At 54.6% G+C, this 17,237-nt stretch overlaps 1 protein-coding gene and 2 long non-coding RNA genes across 4 annotated transcripts; 2 read left to right on the top strand and 1 right to left on the bottom strand.

Annotated features, from left to right (window-relative positions):
• Positions 1 to 869: 869 nt before the first annotated feature.
• LOC124522760 (uncharacterized) lies at positions 870 to 10,951 on the top strand. Of its 2 annotated transcripts, none has more exons than XR_006964838.1 (4): positions 870 to 1,003; positions 3,000 to 3,137; positions 8,911 to 8,948; positions 10,159 to 10,951. It is a non-coding gene; the product is annotated as an uncharacterized LOC124522760 (long non-coding RNA). The 2 variants fall into 2 exon arrangements; XR_006964837.1 differs by having other exon boundaries at positions 10,118 to 10,951.
• LOC124522761 (uncharacterized) lies at positions 4,206 to 4,458 on the top strand. The gene is made up of 2 exons (XR_006964839.1): positions 4,206 to 4,319; positions 4,394 to 4,458. It is a non-coding gene; the product is annotated as an uncharacterized LOC124522761 (long non-coding RNA).
• Positions 10,952 to 11,597: 646 nt separating the features above from the next.
• ZNF579 (zinc finger protein 579) lies at positions 11,598 to 13,969 on the bottom strand. Its single transcript, XM_047094447.1, is given in 2 exon segments — positions 11,598 to 11,934; positions 11,936 to 13,969. Coding segments are annotated over 2 exon segments (1,722 nt in total). The 5' UTR covers positions 13,418 to 13,969; the 3' UTR covers positions 11,598 to 11,694.
• Positions 13,970 to 17,237: the final 3,268 nt, after the last annotated feature.

The raw sequence follows: 17,237 nt of genomic DNA, 5'->3' as shown, positions 1-17,237 counted from the left end.
TCAGGTCATGATCTCACGGTTTGTGAGTTCGAGCCCCACGTCGGGCTCTGTGCTGACGATTCAGAGCCTGGAGCCTGCTTTGAGTTCTGTGTCTCCCTCTCTCTCTGCCCCTCCCCTGCCCAAGCTCTGTCTCTCTTTCTCGCTTAAAAATAAATAAACATTAAAAAAAAAATAAAACATGCTAATTATATCTATGAATATATACACGTAGTATATATATATTTCTATATGTATTCTGTATCTATATACATGTACATATATATTTAATATATATTATATCTAAAACATCATGGTAACATCAGCAGCAAAGGTTCAGAACTTAGACCGATAAAAGATGTTTTGCACAGAGAGGTCTCTATCCCGGACACTGTTTACCACTGCTGGGGCATGACCTAAGTGAAACATGGACCCAATGTTTAGTTTGGTTTTATTCTTGTTTTTAAAAAAATTTTTTTAATGTTTATTTATTTTTGAGAGAGACACAGAGTGTGAGTGGGGGAGGGGCATAAAGAGAAGGAGACACGGAATCCGAAGCAGGCTCCAGGCTCTGAGCTGTCAGCACAGGGCCCGACAGGGGGCTCGAATTCACGAACCGTGAGATCACGACCTGAGCCAAAGTCGGTCATCTAACCAACTGAGCCACCCAGGCGCCCCAGTTTTATCCGTGGTTTTATATCCGACGCGCCCTGATTGCCTGCATCCAGGGCGGGCGCCTCCCGCTGCTGCCCCGATGGCCCACCACTGAGGGGAGATCCCACTCGGCAGGCAGAAAACAGGAAGTGGTTGAGGATGTGGGGAAACAGGCCCCCCCCACCCCCGGGCTCAGCTGCTGGGCGTGTAGCTCGCCCTTCCGGCCAGTGGGGTGAAAGACCTGAGTGAACGTGGGAGCCCCACGCCTGAGGACTCCTCCTGCGGGTGTATCGTTCCTGACAGATTCTCCCACAGAAGGCGATCGCGTGTGCCGGCTACCTCCCCTCCGTCCACCTGTCTCCTCTCTGTCCAGGTGAGCCCTTCTGACCGGACCAGGTGGGCTTCTGCTCAGGCTCAGCCAACGGGAAGCATCACTGGTGGAAGGTGATTGGAAGGTAGGGGGCAGGTGACAGTAAGGTCTGCCGCCAGTTTGGCAGTGACAGTGACCTTGAGCAACTCACGTCCCCTTTCTAAGCCTCAGTTTCCCCCTCTGCAAAGTGGGGGTGGGGTGAGTTACAGCCTCAGGTCATTTGTCGAACAGCTATTTGCTGTGTATCTACTGTGTGTCAGGCACTGTGCTGGGTGCCGGGGACCCAGTGATGAGCCACACGGGCACCTTTACATTCTAGCGAGGGGTGGTGGGTGGCCAATTTGTAAACCAAACGAATTAGTAAATGAGGAGAAAACAGTGAGGGTGGTGGCCTTATCCTCACCCAAAAGATGTGGAGAGAGTCGCTGAGAAATAGTTGGTCAGATGATGCACCAAAGAACAACAACAAACTTAAGCACCTGCTTTGCGCCAGGCGATACCCTAGGCTCTAGGAAGCCAGTGATACGCAGCCAAGAGCTGCACGCTGGTAGACTGCACATGCGGACAGGGCTGGCGCTGGGGATCCAATTGTGCCCCCCACCAAAAACAAAACAAAACAAAAACACGTGGTTGAGCCCCCAGTACCTTGGAAAGTGACCACAGTTGCAAATAGGATCACCAAGGGTGCAGTTTGTTAAGGGAAGGTCATAAGGGAGTGGGGCGGTTTCCTCCACGATTTCCCCCCAGAACACGGTGGGAAGACGGTCATGTGAGGCCACCGGCACGTGGAGCTGCAGGTGGGGTACAAAAGTGATGAGTCTACAAGCCACAGATGGCTGGCAAGCCACCAGGAGCCAGGCAGAGGCGAGGAAGGATCTCCCTGCGGGTTTCAGAGGGAGCTCAGCCTTGCTCCCTCTTGGACTTCTAACTTCCGCAACGGTGAGAGAGGATACATTTCTGTCGTTTGAAGCCACCTGGCTTGCGATGCTTTGTTGCAGCGGCTCCGGCAAACTACTACAGCCAGATGGACGTATTTGAAACAATTAAACCATTAAACCCACCGACTTTAGACAGTGAGTACCATCAAGGAGACAAAACAGATCACATTTGTTGGCTCTGCTGTGTAGCAAATGACCACAAACGTAGCAGTTTCAAAGAACCAACCCCCTCCCCATCAGCTCCCAGTGCCTGTGAGTCAGAAGCCGAGGCACCAGGGGGCGCCTGGGTGGCTCAGGTCATGATCTTGTGGTTAGTGGGATCGAGCCCTGCACTGGGCTCTGTGCTGACCGCTCAGAGCCTGGAGCCTGCTTTAAGTTCTATGTTTCCCTCTCTCTCTGCACCTCACCTGGTCGCTCTCCGACTCTCTCAGAAGTAAATAAATCTTTTTAAAAATTTTTTAAAAAAGGAAGCTGAGGCACCAATGACTAGGTTCTCTGCTCAGGGAAAACTGTGAGAGTCTCATTTCCTTGCTGCTTGCTGGGCAGAATCCACTCTCTGTTCTCGGAGGATGCTTGCATTCCCTGGGGTGGCATCCCCTCCTCCCTCAAAGCTAGGAACGGAGCATCTCCCTCTTGTTGAATTCCCCCTCACGCTCTGAATCTTTTCTCCATCCGTCTTATGGGGTCGGCTGATTAGGCCAGGCCCACCAAAGATCATCTCCCTAGCTTTCTTTCTTTTTTAAGTTTATTTATTTTGAAGGAGAGAGAGAGAGCAAGTGGGGGAGGGGCACAGAGAAGGGAGAGAATCCCAAGCAGCCTCTGCACCCTGATGCAGGGCTCAAACCCATGAACCATGAGATCATGACCTGAGCTGAAGTCAGACGCTTAACTGACTGAGCCACCCAGGTGCCCCGTTCATCCTTGTGACTTTTATCTGTTTGTACCTCTTATTCCTTTTATCTATTTCTCCCGTCCCTCCGCCGCCCTGCCCCCTGGCAGCCAGCGGTTTCTTCTCTGTATTCATGAGTCTGTTTCTGTTCTGTTCTGTTTTGTTTTTTTAGGTCCCACGTATGAGTGCCATCACCTGTCTTGCTCTGCCTGACTTAGTTCACGGAGCATAACGCCCTCCGGGTGCATGCACGTTGTCTGATTTGGAATCTTAACGCCACGTGCAGTGTCCCCTTCACAGCAGCACCTATGTGAGCTTGGGGAGGAGGCGTGTGTGCCCCGGGGTGGGGGGGGGGGGGCGGGGAGCAGGAATCTTGGGAGCCATCTGAGAATTCTGCCCTACAACGAGGGATCGGTGGAGACGGGAGGAGGTAGGGAGGGCCTCCTAGGGGAAGCATAAAGGGAAAGACAAGGGAGTCATCCCAGGCAAAGAGAAGTGTCCATCCGAGGCCGTGAGATGGGAAGGCTGGCAGGGGCCGCGAGCCTGCAGAGCTGTTCCGGGGAAAAGAGCAGCGAGTGCACTGGAGAATGGGCGTGATAGTAAATAGTAGCTACAATTGTTACTCTGATACTAGAAGTCTGGAGGCAGCCAGTCTGGGAGGACTCACTTTCTCTCTCTGGCACCCCCCCCCCCCCGGTGACCTTGGGTGGGTCGCTTCTCTCTCCCTGGCTCCACGTCTGGTGCCGGCAACGCCTCTCTTCCCCCCGCCCCCCCCCCCACCTCCTTGAGACAACAGAGCTGAGTCGGGAGGAGGGCACAAGTTGGGCACAGCCCCAGCGGTGGGAAAGGAGGGCGGCCGGGGCTCGGGAAGCTGGGCGAGTGGCAGCAAATTTGTATGTGGCGCAGGTCTGTGCCAGGCACAGCGCTGGGCGTGGTGAGATAAGGGGCCCAGGAAGAGCCCGGACTTGGCCTCTGGGGCTGAATTCCAAACCGCCCCCCAGGAGGCCGGGAGCAGGCAGTGGAAACCGCCCACCGTGGGCTTGGTGCCCGGAGGAAGGCAGAGCCTCCACGGTCCTGGATGCCTGTGGGCCGGCGGCTTGGAGCCTGGGAGCCTCAGAGCCCCTCTGCAAGGGGAGGGCGTCCCTGCTCCGACTCATGTGCTGGGTCCCCTGGCTCCTATGGCCCACATCTCAAAGTGCCCCTCCTCGGAAGCCCTCCAGGACCACCGAGCCAAAGTCACAGCTTGAGCCAGAAGCCCCTGCTTCTCCAGCAGCACCGCCTTATTCTTTCTCTCTCTCTTTTAAATGTTTATTTCTGAGAGAGAGAGGGAGACACAGAATCGGAAGCAGGCTCCGTGCTCTGAGCACGGAACCCGACGCGGGGCCCGAACCCACGAGCCATGAGATCATGACCTGAGCCCAAGTCGGAAGCTCAACCGACTGAGCCCCTCCAGGCGGCCCTGCTTTATTCTCTCTCGATGGCATTGGTACAGGTGGATCTCAATGTTGTGTGGGACCATAATATACATTTATATGAAATAAATAACATTGTATGGCATTGGTACAGGTGGATCTCAATGTTGTGTGGGACCATAATATACATTTATATGAAATAAATAACATTGTATGGGAGTGTAAGCATAAACGTCCCTGAGTGCATATGGATACAAATAAGTAAGTAAATACATAAATAGGGGAAGGAGACAGAACAGTCTTCAAAACTGTATCTGGACGCTTCTCCCTCCCCTCCCCTCCCCTCCCCTCCCCTCCCCTCCATGTGGGCTGTGCTCCATGACTTGTGCGGACCGAAAGGGGGAGGGGTCGCTTTACAGTGAAGACACCTGGCAATCAGCACACGTCCCTGTCTGCCAGGTGACCAGGGCGGCACCATCCGTGGTCAGTCAAGTGGATCCACGTGCTCCCCCTCCCCCCACGCCGCCCCCTCTGAGAGGACATGCTCAGAAAAGCACTTCTGGCTGGCTTCGGGTTTCTCCCCAGGACGCCCCAAAGCGGTCAAAGTCCTCAAAACCCAAGGCAAGTTTGGGAAATGATCACAGACCAGCGGAGACTTGAGAAGGCATGACAGAGGCCGGGCGGTACCCCGGGTGGGGTCCTGGAACAGAAAAGGGGCATCAAGGGAAAATGAGCTAAATCTGAGTAACGCCTCGCGTTTGGTTGACAGCAGTCTAGTGGCTTTGGTTCCTGGGTTTTGAGAGATGCGCTGTGGTAATGGGCGAGGGTAGCGCGAGGGGGCCCTGACTCGGGGACGCATGAAAAGTCCCCGGACTGTCACTGCAAATTCTCTGTAAACCGAAAACTGTTCTAAAAAGAAAAGGTTATTTATTTTTAATGTTATTTATTTATTTTTGAGAAAGAGTGATGGGAGACAGAACATGAGCAGGGGAGGGGCAGACAGAGAGGGAGACACAGAATCCGAAGCAGGCGCCAGGCTCCGAGCTGTCAGCACAGAGCCTGACGTGGGGCTCGAACCCACAAACCGTGAGATCATGACCTGAGCCGAAGTCGGAAGCTTAACCGACTGAGCCACCCAGGTGCCCCAAGGAAAGCTTATTTAAAACGCAAATCAGGTGGGCTTAAGAGAACCTTTGCCCCCCTCTTCACCAGTTAATTCTCCAAACAGAAGCCAGAGGGAATCTGTTAAATCAGGAGAGGAGTCTGTGCCGTTCAGGGGGTACGTATTCCCCAACATTTATCAAATGGTAACACGGAAAATGCATGCATTTCACCGTATTTAAATTTTACCAAGGACAAGAAGCTTAAACAAATATTTGATATCTTGTTACAATATGCATGCCCGCGGCAGTGTTTAGGGGGTGATATGAACTAATATTTGCAAATTGCTTTGAAATGATTTTTTTTTTAAGGCAGATATATGGGATCTGTCTGTAATTTCCGCTCAATTTTTCTGGAAACGTAAAACTGCTCACCAAAGGAAAGTGTATTAAATTTTAAAAAGATGAATGTTGGATAGATTGCTGGACGGACAAATGAAAGGATAGATGGATAGGACATGAAGCAAATAGAGCAAAATGCTCATTGTAGACTCTCTTGGGTTAGTGTATGTATTTACTTTCTAATTCTTTCCACTTTTTTTTTTCATTTTATTTATTTTAGAGACAGTGTGAGCAAGCAGGGGAGAGGGGCAGGGGGAGAGAGAATCCTAAGCAGACTCCGTGCTCAGCACAGAATCCAGTGCAGGGCTTGATCCCATGACCCTGGGATCATGACCTGAGCCAAAATCAAAAATCAGACTCTCCACCGACTGAGCCGCCCAAGCACCCAATTTTTTCCATTTTCTATGTGTTTTAAGATTTTCAAATGTTGGAGCACCTGGCTGGCTGTTGGTGAAGCATCTGACACTTAATAACAGGGTCCTGAGTTTGAGCTCTATATAGGCATAGAGTTTAGTTTAAAACAAAATTTTTTTTCAAGGGCGCCTGAGTGGCTCAGTCAGTTAAGCATCCAACTTCAGCTCAGATCATGATCTCACGGTTCACCAGTTGAAGCCTCACATCAGGCTCTAGTGCTGACAGCTCAGAGCCTGGAGCCTCCTTCGGATTCTGTGTTTGTGTGTGTGTGTGTGTCTCTCTCTCTCTGCCCCTCCCTTCTCATGCTCTCTCTCTCTCTCCCTCTCAAAAATAAATAAACATTAAAAAAAATTAAAATTTTTTTTCCCAATATTAACTTGTGCCAGCCTCCACATGATCCCCACTCCCCAGGGCTCTCTTTCCATGTCACGTGGAGTAGAAATCAGACTCTTCATGGTTTCTCTACCAGATCTGGACCCCCCGATTCTCCCTGATTTCTTCCCCCTGTCTCCCTCCTTCTCTCTCCTTCCTGGTGGCCTCTGTGCTCCCTGAACACATCAGTCACCTTCCTGCCTAGAGCCTTTGCACCAGCTGTGCCCCTTCCTGGGACTCATCTCCTTCAGTTCCTGCTCCAATGCCTCCCCCGTCCCACACCTTGCTCCACACCATGTGTCGCCTCCTAAGATGTTTTTTTTTTTAATTTTAAAAAAGTTTATATATTTATTTTGAGAGAGAGAGGGAGAGCGCCCGAGAGAGGGAGGAAGAGAATCCCGAGCAGGTCCTGCACAGTCAGGACAGAGCCTGACGTGGGGCTTGATCAACCCATAGTTGGATTCTTCACCGACTGAGCCACCCAGGTGCCCACTAAGATGTTTTGTATAGTTTACCTTCTTTGTTTGGCTTTGTGTCTGTCTCCTGCCACTACCATGGAAGCCCCATGTGGGAAGGGATTTGGGTCGGTTTCATTAACCAGGGAGTGATCAGCACCTAGGACAGTGCCCAGCACATAGTGGGGGCTCAGTAAATACCCGCTGAATCCGTGACCTGACCTACGTGTATTGGTCAATCTGTGCTTCTGGCCAAAACGTAACCTTGTCTGATGTTTTCCCCACCTAGACCCCGGTACTTTGCACAGAGCCAAGAGTTTTAAGATGGGGGCACCTGGGTGGCCCAGTCGGTTAAGTATCCGACTTTGCTCAGGTCATGATCCCTCCGTTCAAGGGTTCTATCCCCGCGTCAGGCTCTGCGCTGACAGCATAAGTTTGCTTCAGATTCTCCATATCCCTCTCTCTCTCTCTCTCTCTCTCTCTCTGCCCCTCCCCGCCCTCTCTCTCTTCCCCCAGAATAAATAAATATTTAAAAAAGAGTTTTAGGATGAATGAATGAATGAACGAATGAGCAGGGTAAGAATGAATCTTTGTATAAGGGCTAAGAGCACAGGCCTTGTCATTGCAATGCTTGGGGATGTACCCAGATCTGCTCTTACCAGCCAAGAGACCCCGGGCGTGTCAGTTCACTGAGCTTCCTTCTCCGGATAATGGAGCCCCCATGGGGAACCCTCATATCTCCCTGATGGGATGTAAGTGGTGTGGCCGCTTTGGGAAACAGTTCTGACAGTTTCTTAAAAAGTGTATCATGAGCTTTTCACACAGCCTAACAATTCTGCTCCTGGGAGTGTGCCCAAGAGAACAAAACCCATGTCCGCAGGAAGGGTCGTCCCATGTGTTCTCAGTGGGACTATTCATAACAGACGAAGAGCAGACACGACCCGGGTGTCCATCAGCAGATGAATGGCCGAACACAATGCGATATGCCCTGCAAGGGGACGTTACTCAGCCATAAAGAGAATGAAGTACTGGTAAAATGTGGAGTGTGGACGAACCGTAAAGACAGTATGCTGAGTGAAAGAAGGCAGACATGGGAGGCCACCTATTGTATGATCCATTGATAGGAACTGCCCAGGAAAGGCGAATCTGTTAAGACAGAAAGTAGATTCGTGGTTGCCTGGGGCTGGGAGTGGGGCTGGGAAGTGCCTGTTACCGGGCACAGGAGATCTTTTGGGGATGCTGGATATGCTCTATCATTTGATTTTGGTGATAGTTGCACAATCCTCTAAACTTACTAAAAGTCATTGAGTTGTGCACTTAAAATGAGCAAATTCTATGCGGTGGGGGAGGGGGGGAAGATATCTCAATAAAGCTGTTTAAGAAAAAAAAAATTGGAGAGCGTCTGGCTTCGGCTCAGGTCGTGATCTCTCAGTTCCTGGGTTTGAGCCCTGCGTAGGGCTCTGTGCTGATGGCTCAGAGCCTGGAACCTGCTTCGGATTCTGTTGTCTCCCTCTCTCTCTGCCCCTCCCCTGCTCGCCCTCTGTCTCTCTCTCTCTCTCTCTCTCTCTCAAAGATAAACATTAAAAAAATTAAAAAGAAAAAAATTGGAGCCCATAACAGTGTGTACCTATTGATGGTGTTAAAGATTAAATGAGACGTAGGGTAAATACCCAAGAAATGTGTTTGTATGATTATGAACACACGTGATTGAGGTCACGTGTGCAAACTGCTCAGCGCAAGGAACGAGTAGCCTGCAGGGTTTGATTCATGAACAGCAGTAGTATCACCCCCCAAGAACAGTAACCATGCGCGTGTTGTATCATTTTCTGTGCGTGTCCCACGTATCAGTTTTCTCGTCTGCAAAGTGGGAGGCCTGGGCTTCAGCTTTAGGGAACTTTTCTCACCCTAAATTCTGTATTTTCTTCTAGGAATGTTTCTCTCCAATACAGCAGATCCTCAAGGCAGAGTAAGTGGGGATGGGGGGAGAGGAGGAGGGTGGTGGGCAAACCCATGGAGGGGTGGGGGTATGATGCCTTGGGGCCTGGAGACCGGGAAGCATGTAAGGAGGGGATCGTGTGCCTGGGCGCTGATCCTAAGGGTTATGTCGGCCTGGTTAAGGGTGTTCAGGGTGTAGAGCTGGTCCAGCCTGGGTTCAAATTCCGTGCCCGCTATTTCCTAGCTATGAGATTTTGGACGAGGGACTCCCCTCTCTGAATGTTGTTTTGCCCCTAGAAAAGGGTAAGGATGTTTCCTAATTCCCAATGGAGTGGTGAGGATTCCCTGAGATCGTGTCTATACCAGCCTGGGAAAATAACAAAGCAACGACAGCAATGACTTCCCTCCCTGGTGGCAACCGCTGTTTTTCAGCCTTTTCCACAAAGTACCCCGTTGAATACAAAGGACTCAATTCATGGTGGTGATTTCCAAAGTAGGACAAATGACTTCACTTTAATCCTGTTTGCCCCTTCTGTAAAGTGGGCTATATAACCCCCTCCGTCAATGAGCTGTATCGGTGAGGTTGTGCTGAAAAAGTGTCTAGCCCTTGTAGGTGCTCGCTAAATGGTAGCCCCTGTTTGGATGCGGTAATAGGGAGTCGCTGAAGGTTCCTGGGGAGGGAAGTAGCTTTGATGTCATGAACGCACACCCCAGCTCCCCAGATGTTCACACCTGAGGCTTAGTTGCAGGATCTAGTTTGTTGGAGAACTGTCTCATTTGGAAGCCCTAATTTATTTGTGCCAATATTTCATTATTGTCCACGTCGTCTGCTGGTCTTCAGTTCCATGAGGCTGGTGCCCAGGTGGTCTTGCTCATCACTCTGCTCCTAGCATCCAGGCCTGGGTGGTGCAGTGACAATCAAACAGATGACCTTTGTTGAATGCCTACTATGTGCCGGGCACTGTTCCAAGGGCTCAGCCAAGCTGTGTTAAATCTTTCACAAGGGGGGAATTCTGCACAGCTCTGAGTCAGTTATCTCCCCTCCTAGACCCTCACCCTCCATCCTTCTGGCTTCCCTCCCTCCTGCCTGCTCCTGCCTGGTGTTTCCATCACACCAGGGCATGACCTTCCCTCCCAAAGCCTCCGTTTGTTGCCCTGGAAAACCAGGATGATCTCACCCCTCTTTTCCTGGCCTTACAGACATAAAGATGCCTAAGTGGTCGATGTCATTGTTTGCAAAGGGCAAGAGAGAGCCACTGAAGGTGCTGGAGGAAGGCAGGATGTCAACAGAAGGAAAGGGAAGGGGTTTAAAGAAGACTGGCTTGGACACACCCTTCCCCCTCTACTCCTTAAGACCCAAACAAATGGGTATGTGTGTGTGTGTGGGGGGGGGGAACATTAGAAAGTTTGCAGAAAATGACACTTCCCCCCCCCACCCCCAATTCCTTGTGGTTTCTCAAACATGCAGCACCAACCCACCTCACAGCATTTGTCCCTGCTGTTCCCTCCACCCGGTTCTTCATTCAGGTCAAAGGTCATCTCACCAGAGGGTGAGATGCTCACTCATCACAGCGCCACGTGGTTTTCTCAGAAACCCTTACTGATATCTGGTGCTCTACAGCAGATCGGTTAATTATCTGGACCAGCTCTGTCCCGAGACAACTTCTTGCAATGATAGAATGTTCTAGATCTGTGCTGTCCAACAGGGCAGACCCAGCCGCCCGCCACACGGGGCTCCTGAACACTGAGGAACTGAACTTGTATCCGTTCTTAACTGTTTTATTTCAAATGTATTTACTTGTTCTAAATCTAAATAGAAACAGCCGTGTGTGGCTGGTGGCTAAACTCTATTGGGTGGTGCAGATCTAGAATCCCAGCTCCTCGTAGTGGGGGCACTGGTTTTCTCCTCTCCAGCACCCCCAGGGGCCCATCGTTGTGTCTGCCAGATGTTTGCTGAAGGAACGCACGAAGAGGGGGCGCCTGGGTGGCTCAGTCGGTTAGACGTCTGACTCTCGGTTTCCGCTCAGGTCATGATCTCACGGTTTCTGAGTTTGCGTCCCTGTTGGGCTCTGTGCTGGCAGTGTGGAGACTGCTTGGGATTCTCTCTCTCCCTCTTTCTCTCTGCCCCTCCCCCCCCCGTACTGTCTCCGTCACTCTCAAAATAAGTAAATAAAATAAAATAAAAAAGGAATACATGCAGAGATTACCCAAGGCGGGGGGGGGGGTGCCTGGGGCTCCCCAAAGATGCCTGGACGGATGGTAACCTGGGTTGTCTCACTCCCGTTTCTCCTCCTGAGTCTCTTGCTGGCTGAGCCCCTCCCTCCCCCACCACAGACAGCCTCACTCTCTCCTGTTTCACGAACTCACATTTATTCACAGACAGACAAAGGGACAGGGGTGGACCTTTGCTCACTGGGGACCCCCAGCGTCTGGCAGTTCCGAAGAGGTGACGGTGTCCAGTGTGTATCATGGGGGACAGCCAGGCAGGGGATCCCCCCCACCCCCAGTCTCCATATCTCTGGCCAATATTCTCCGCCTCCTTTTTTCCGAGTAGTCCTGCCTTCAGAGGCCTGCTGGCGCAAGCAGTTCCTAACCAGGGTCGGGGGGGCCTGGGGGTGGGCGATGGGGAGGGAGGGGCGGTCCAGGGCCCACCCTCCTTAGTGTTGAGGGCTGGAAGGGGACGGGTGGGGAGACGGAGGAGGCGCCTGCTCTTGGACTTCCCTCCTCCGTCTGGCAAACCGGGAGCCAAATGGAGCGGCCGAGAGTGGGTGTGAAGGTCAGGAGGCCAGGCCGCCCGACCCGCGCAGGTGAGCCTTGCTGTCGAGCTCTTCCTCCTCCATCTGGAAGGCCGAATGGTCCTGGCTGTCGAAACAGGAGGCGCTGAGGAAGACAGGGGGGGCCGGTGGCGGCGACTGGGGTGGGGACCCCGGGGAGGGCGGCTCTTCCTTGATGTGTGCGACGGGCAGCGGGAGCCCTTCCTCGTCCTCCCGCCCGGCTGGCGGCGGCGGCGGGGGGCGGCGGGGGCGACGGCGGGGCCTGGGCCTGGAGCGCCTGCAAGGCGGCGGCCCTCTCCAGCTCAGCGCGGTGGCAGCGTTGGTGGCGCAGGAGGCTATAGGCGCGCGAGAAGCGGCGCGGGCAGCGCGGGCAGGGGTGCGGGGCCGGGCCCCCCGCGTGCACCTGCGCGTGGCGGGCCAGGTCCGCCAGGCGCTTGAACTCCCTCTGGCAGCGCACGCACTGGAACGGGCGCGCCCCCGAGTGGGTCACCCCGTGCTGTCGCAGGTGCGCCCGGCGCCGGAAGCCCTTGCCGCACTCGGGGCACCAGAAGCGGGGCTCCCCGGCGGGGGGCCGGGCCGGGGCGGCGTCGCCTCCGTTCTGCCCGCCTTCTCCCCCCTCCGAGGCGCTCCCGCACTCGGCCCCCTCGCCCCCCTCGGGCCCCTTCCCTGAGTTCCGGCCGCCCGAGGCCTTGTCGTCCTTCCTGCCCGCCGGGGGCAGCGGGGCCAGGAGGCTGAGCGCGCCGTGGACGCGGCGGTGCTGGCGGAGGTAGGAGGCGAGGCGGAAGGCCAGGCCGCAGTCCGGGCACACGAAGGGGCGGTCGGTGGAGTGGACCAGCCGGTGGCGGGACAGCGACCAGGGCCTGGCGAAGGCCTTGAGGCAGATGGAGCACTGGTGGCGCTTGGGGCGGGGCGGGGGGCCCCCTTCCCCCTCCTGCTCGCCCTCGGGGCGCAGACACGGGTGCGCTTTGAGCTCGCCCTTCGTGGCGAAGGCTTCGCGACAGCGGAGGCACAGCAGCGTCCAGTCGGCCTGGAGCAGGACCTGCTTCTCCTCCTGGCGCCCGGCCGCCAGCGCCAGCTCGGCCCTCAGCTCGGCCGCCCCGGCCTCGGCCTCCTCCTCCTCCGACTCGCGGGGCTCCGAGCTCGCGGGGGCCGCCAGCGTGGCCGGCTCCCCCGCCGGCCACGTCTCGGGCCACGCGGCCTCCTCCTCGGCGGCCCCCGCCGCCGCGGTGCTCGGCTGCTCGGCGCTGGCGTCCTGCGGGCCCCAGCTGGTCTCCGCGGCCTCCTTGGCCGCCCTCTCGATGGCCAGCTCGACCTCGCCGCCCGCGTGCTCCTGGGCCAGGTGGCGCCTGAGCTGGGCGGGCTCAGGGAAGGTGCGGGGGCAGGCGGCGCAGCGCAGCGGGGGTTGGGGCCCGTGGCCACGCAGGTGGCGGGAGAGGTGCGCAGGCCGGCGGAAGGCCTTGGGGCACAGGGGGCAGGCGTGGGGTCGGAGGCCCGAGTGGCTCAGCCGGTGCCGGGAGAGGTAGTAGGGGAAGCGGAAGAGGCGGCCGCAGGTGGGGCAGGGCAGGGGGGCCCGAGGGGCTCCAGCGCCCCCCCTGCCACGGCCGCGGCCGCGGCCCCGGCCCCGGCCGCGGCCCCGGCCCCGGCCACGGTGAGGCGGGCTGCCCTGGGCGGGTGGAGGGGGCTGCGGGTCCATGCCTGTAAGGAGAAAGGGGAGACAAGGAGACATTGTGGGGAGGGTGTTGGATCAAGGGAGATGTGGGCAGGGAAGCAGAGACAGAGAGCCAGACGGAGAGGCAGAGATGGTCAGCTGTTTAGCCAGGCAAAGGAGAGAGCCAGCAAGACAGAAGAGACACAGAGACGTGGGGACAGAACGACCGACAGCAGGAGAAGCGGTCAGACAGGATGGTGGGAGACAGCAGGAGAGAGAGGTGAGGACTCCCAGCAGAGACAGAGATGGGGAGAAAACAAAGAGGTTTGGGGAGAGACGGTGCAAACACAGAGACCAGAAGAACCTCAGCAGGGTGGAGGTGGGGAGAGACGGCGAGACAGCGAGAGGGAACAAGCCAGAGACGAGGACAGGAGAGGAGACAGGGAGACAGTGAGCCAAGCGCTCTTCCTCAGGGGCCGGGCTGGAGCGCTTTGGGAGGGGCTGGGAACCAGCCTGTGGTGCCCGAGTGGAGGGGGTGGAATTCAACACTGGGAGGCCCCGGAAATGGAATGTGGGTACCCAGACCGGGGTCTGGGAGAGGCCAGGAGTAGGAGGGCTGCCTCAGCCTCTCAGCCCGGGAGAAGGCTGGGCGGCCACACTCCTGGGACTGAGGGAGGTGGGCGCCGGGGCCTGGGACCCCAGGTTTGGGAGGTGGCTGGGATCCACTCCTGTGTGGGAAGCGGTATGGATTCCTGGGTCCCAGGGGCAGAGAGGATTGAGGGAGGGGGCTGGGCTCCTAAGACAAGGGAGAGGAGGGGACTGGGGGCTCCACTGCCGGAATGCTCCAGGGAGGAGGCTGCTGGGGGCCAGGCCCCTGGACGCCTGCCCCCCACCAAGGCTGCTGGGGTCCTGAGCCCTAGGTGCCCAAGGAGGTGGGGGGGGCGGTCTCCCCACTGGGCCCAGCCTGCGGTTCCCTGCAGGCCTGATCAGCAGAATTGGGGCCGCGGTTCGAGGCCTCACAGATTTCTGGGCCCAGGGCCTGGGGCTCGGCCCTGATCGCTGGGCGCAGGGTTCTTACCTCCGCCTCCTTCGCTCCTTTCTTCCTTCCCCGCGGCCGGCCAAACGCGGACGGTGGTGGCGGGGAGGGAGGGAGGGAGGGCCCGAGCGTGGTGGGGGGTGGAGGAGGCTGGGCTCGGTGTCACCGCCTAAGCCTTCCCCCCGGAAACCCGGTGTTTCCACGGAGCCCCGAAGAGGAAAGACTGGCTGGGAAGCCGGAAGCGGGAGGACGAGGGGACCCAGGGGGCGGGGAGGGAGGGCGGCTTGGATTCCTGGGTCCCGCACGGGGAGGGGGCTGCGGGCCTGGGAGGCCGGGTCCAGCTCCCCTCCCCACCCCAACGGACACACATATTCATTCATGGCTTCAACAAATACACATTTATCAGGTCCTGTCTGTGCCAGGCACTGTGTCGGGCGAGGGGGGTGCCAGGGGACCGCGATGAATGAGGCGGTGGCAGAGGCCTCAGGGAAAGTGGGGGCGCTCTGGACTAGAACCCGATTCCAGCCATCACTTGGCTGCCTGAGCAAGCGACTTCCCCTTCTCCTGGCCTCAGTGTACCCCTCCATGATAAGCCCTGTGCATAATCGTTCGCTCCCAAGACACCAGTATTTACTGAGCACCTACTCCAAGTCCATTCTGCATATTCCTTGCCACACATACTCACTCCATCCTAAACTACCGAGATCCGCTGAGCACCTACTATGGGCTAGCTCTGTCCTTGGTGCTGGAGCTTCAGTGGCAAAGACACAGGCCATTGGACCCTGTCTGCAGGAATCTCAAGGAGGACGCGGTCAGACACAGATCCAATTGCCCTCCTGGAAAAATGTGCTCTGTCGCAGGAAAGAGGGTTTGGTGGGAACACAGAGAACAGAGGCGGCACTGAGCTGATCCCACACAGGGGTGAGAGCAACCCTCAAGGTCTTGCAGGAGGCAACACTGTTTCAGCGGAAACTTGCATGAGGAAAGTCAACCGTTAGGGATGAGAATGATGAGCGAATGGAAAGGGTAGAGACATGTGCCTCCACACGACACCTCAAATACCTGGTGCTGAGCAGAAAAGGCACGTGGTGGAGGTATGCCTGCAGCTAGTCACCGTTGGTTTAAGGTGAAATACATGCTCAACATTGTTGGCGAGAGTGTGGGAACTGGAACCTCTTGTACACGGCTGGGGCGAATGGAATTTGACGTTTATTTGTTTTTGAGAGAGAGAGACAGATAGAGCACGAGTGGGGGAGGGGCAGAGAGAGAGAGAGAGAGAGGGAGATACAGATTCTGAAGCAGGCTCCCGGCTCTGAACTGTCAGCACGGAGCCCGACGCGGGGCTCGAACCCACAAACCATGAGATCATGACCTGAGCCAAAGTTGGATGCCTAACCGACTACTGAGCCACCCAGGCGCCCTGGGGCGAGTGAAGTTTGGAACAACCTTAACAAGCGAACAATTCCAGGATCTTTTCTGTCAGACCTGTTTGGAAACATGCAAAATGAAATCTGTATCAGGAATGAGTGTAGTACTACACATCACTGCAGAAGACTGGAAATGAGCTAAATGCCCATCGGTAGGGGATTCGAGCGAGAAGTCACGACTGATCTGTCCGGTGGAATGCTGTGTGTCATCATCATCATCATCAGATTAATAAAAAAGATGAATATAATTATAACAACAACAACAACAACAACAACAACAACAACAGAATGAAGAAACTTACTGGGTAAAAATATGAAAGGCTCCAAGTGATAATGTAAAGGGAAGGGGGGGAAAAGGCAGCTGGAAAACAGTCTGTGACCTGTTCTAACTATCTGCTCATCAGTGGTTTGCATCTGGAAGAACTGGTGGAGGAGACAGGAAACTCGCAACTTTGTCTAACTCTCAGAACTGAAACTTGCTACACTCTATCCTTTTGTACTTTTTGAATTTGAAACCATGTGAATGTGTTCCATACTCAAGAAAGTAAGGGTACAAGAAATAGATGGAAGGGGGAGGGTAATGAAAAATAAATAAAATGAAAATTAATAATAGTGTAGCCTTGTAAGCGCCTTACAAATACAAACCCAGTTGTGTCTCCTTGCCATATGGAGTGGGTCATGTTATTCTCCCATTTTAAAGAATGGTAAAGCAAGGCACTAAAACATTTCAAAGCTAAGCGAGTCTCCAGGAGTCTTTGCATCTCAGAAAGAGATGGGGGAGACGACAGAGGCCTACAGCTTGATTTTTAAAAGCATCTGGTCAATAATACTACTTTCTAAAGGATATATATGTATGAGTGAAAGTCTAAAAATACCATGGAGATAATAACTACCAAATATGGGCTAGGGGGTGCCTTCTATGTTTTATTTTTTATATTTGAGAGAGAGAGAGAACGAACAGGGGAGGGGCAGAGAGACAGAGAATCTGAAATGGGCTGACTCGGGGCTCAAATTCACAAACCTCGAGATTGTGATCTGAGCCAAAGTCAGACGCTTAACTGACTGAGCTACCCAGGCACCCCAGGTAGGGGGTATTTTATAGCAGGGAGAAGCAATCAGATCCTAGAGGCGCCTATGGAGAGTGAGGTATGTCTCTAATGTCCCAAAGCTGGTAGTATATAGGGGTGGGTGTGGCATTAATGTCAGTGGCATTAAATACATTCTCGATGTCACCATCGAGATGTCAACCATGCCTACCATCTAGTATCAGAATTTTTCATCTTCCCAAACAGGAATCTAGATGCATGAAGCTGTCACTCTCCATGCCCTTTCTCCTCCCAGCCCCTGGCAACCAACGTTCAGCTTTGTCTCTCTATGGCTTGGCCTACTGTGGACATTTCATATCGACTGAGTCATACAATACGTGATTTTTTAT

Source organism: Lynx rufus, unplaced genomic scaffold, assembly GCF_022079265.1.
Source record: "Lynx rufus isolate CCGP_SWC_20201006 ecotype Redwood Valley unplaced genomic scaffold, mLynRuf1.p SCAF_39, whole genome shotgun sequence".
In the NCBI taxonomy this organism is placed as follows: Eukaryota; Metazoa; Chordata; class Mammalia; order Carnivora; family Felidae; genus Lynx; species Lynx rufus.
The sequence above is the reverse complement of the archived record's forward strand: the minus strand, read 5'-3'. Positions and strand labels throughout refer to the sequence as shown.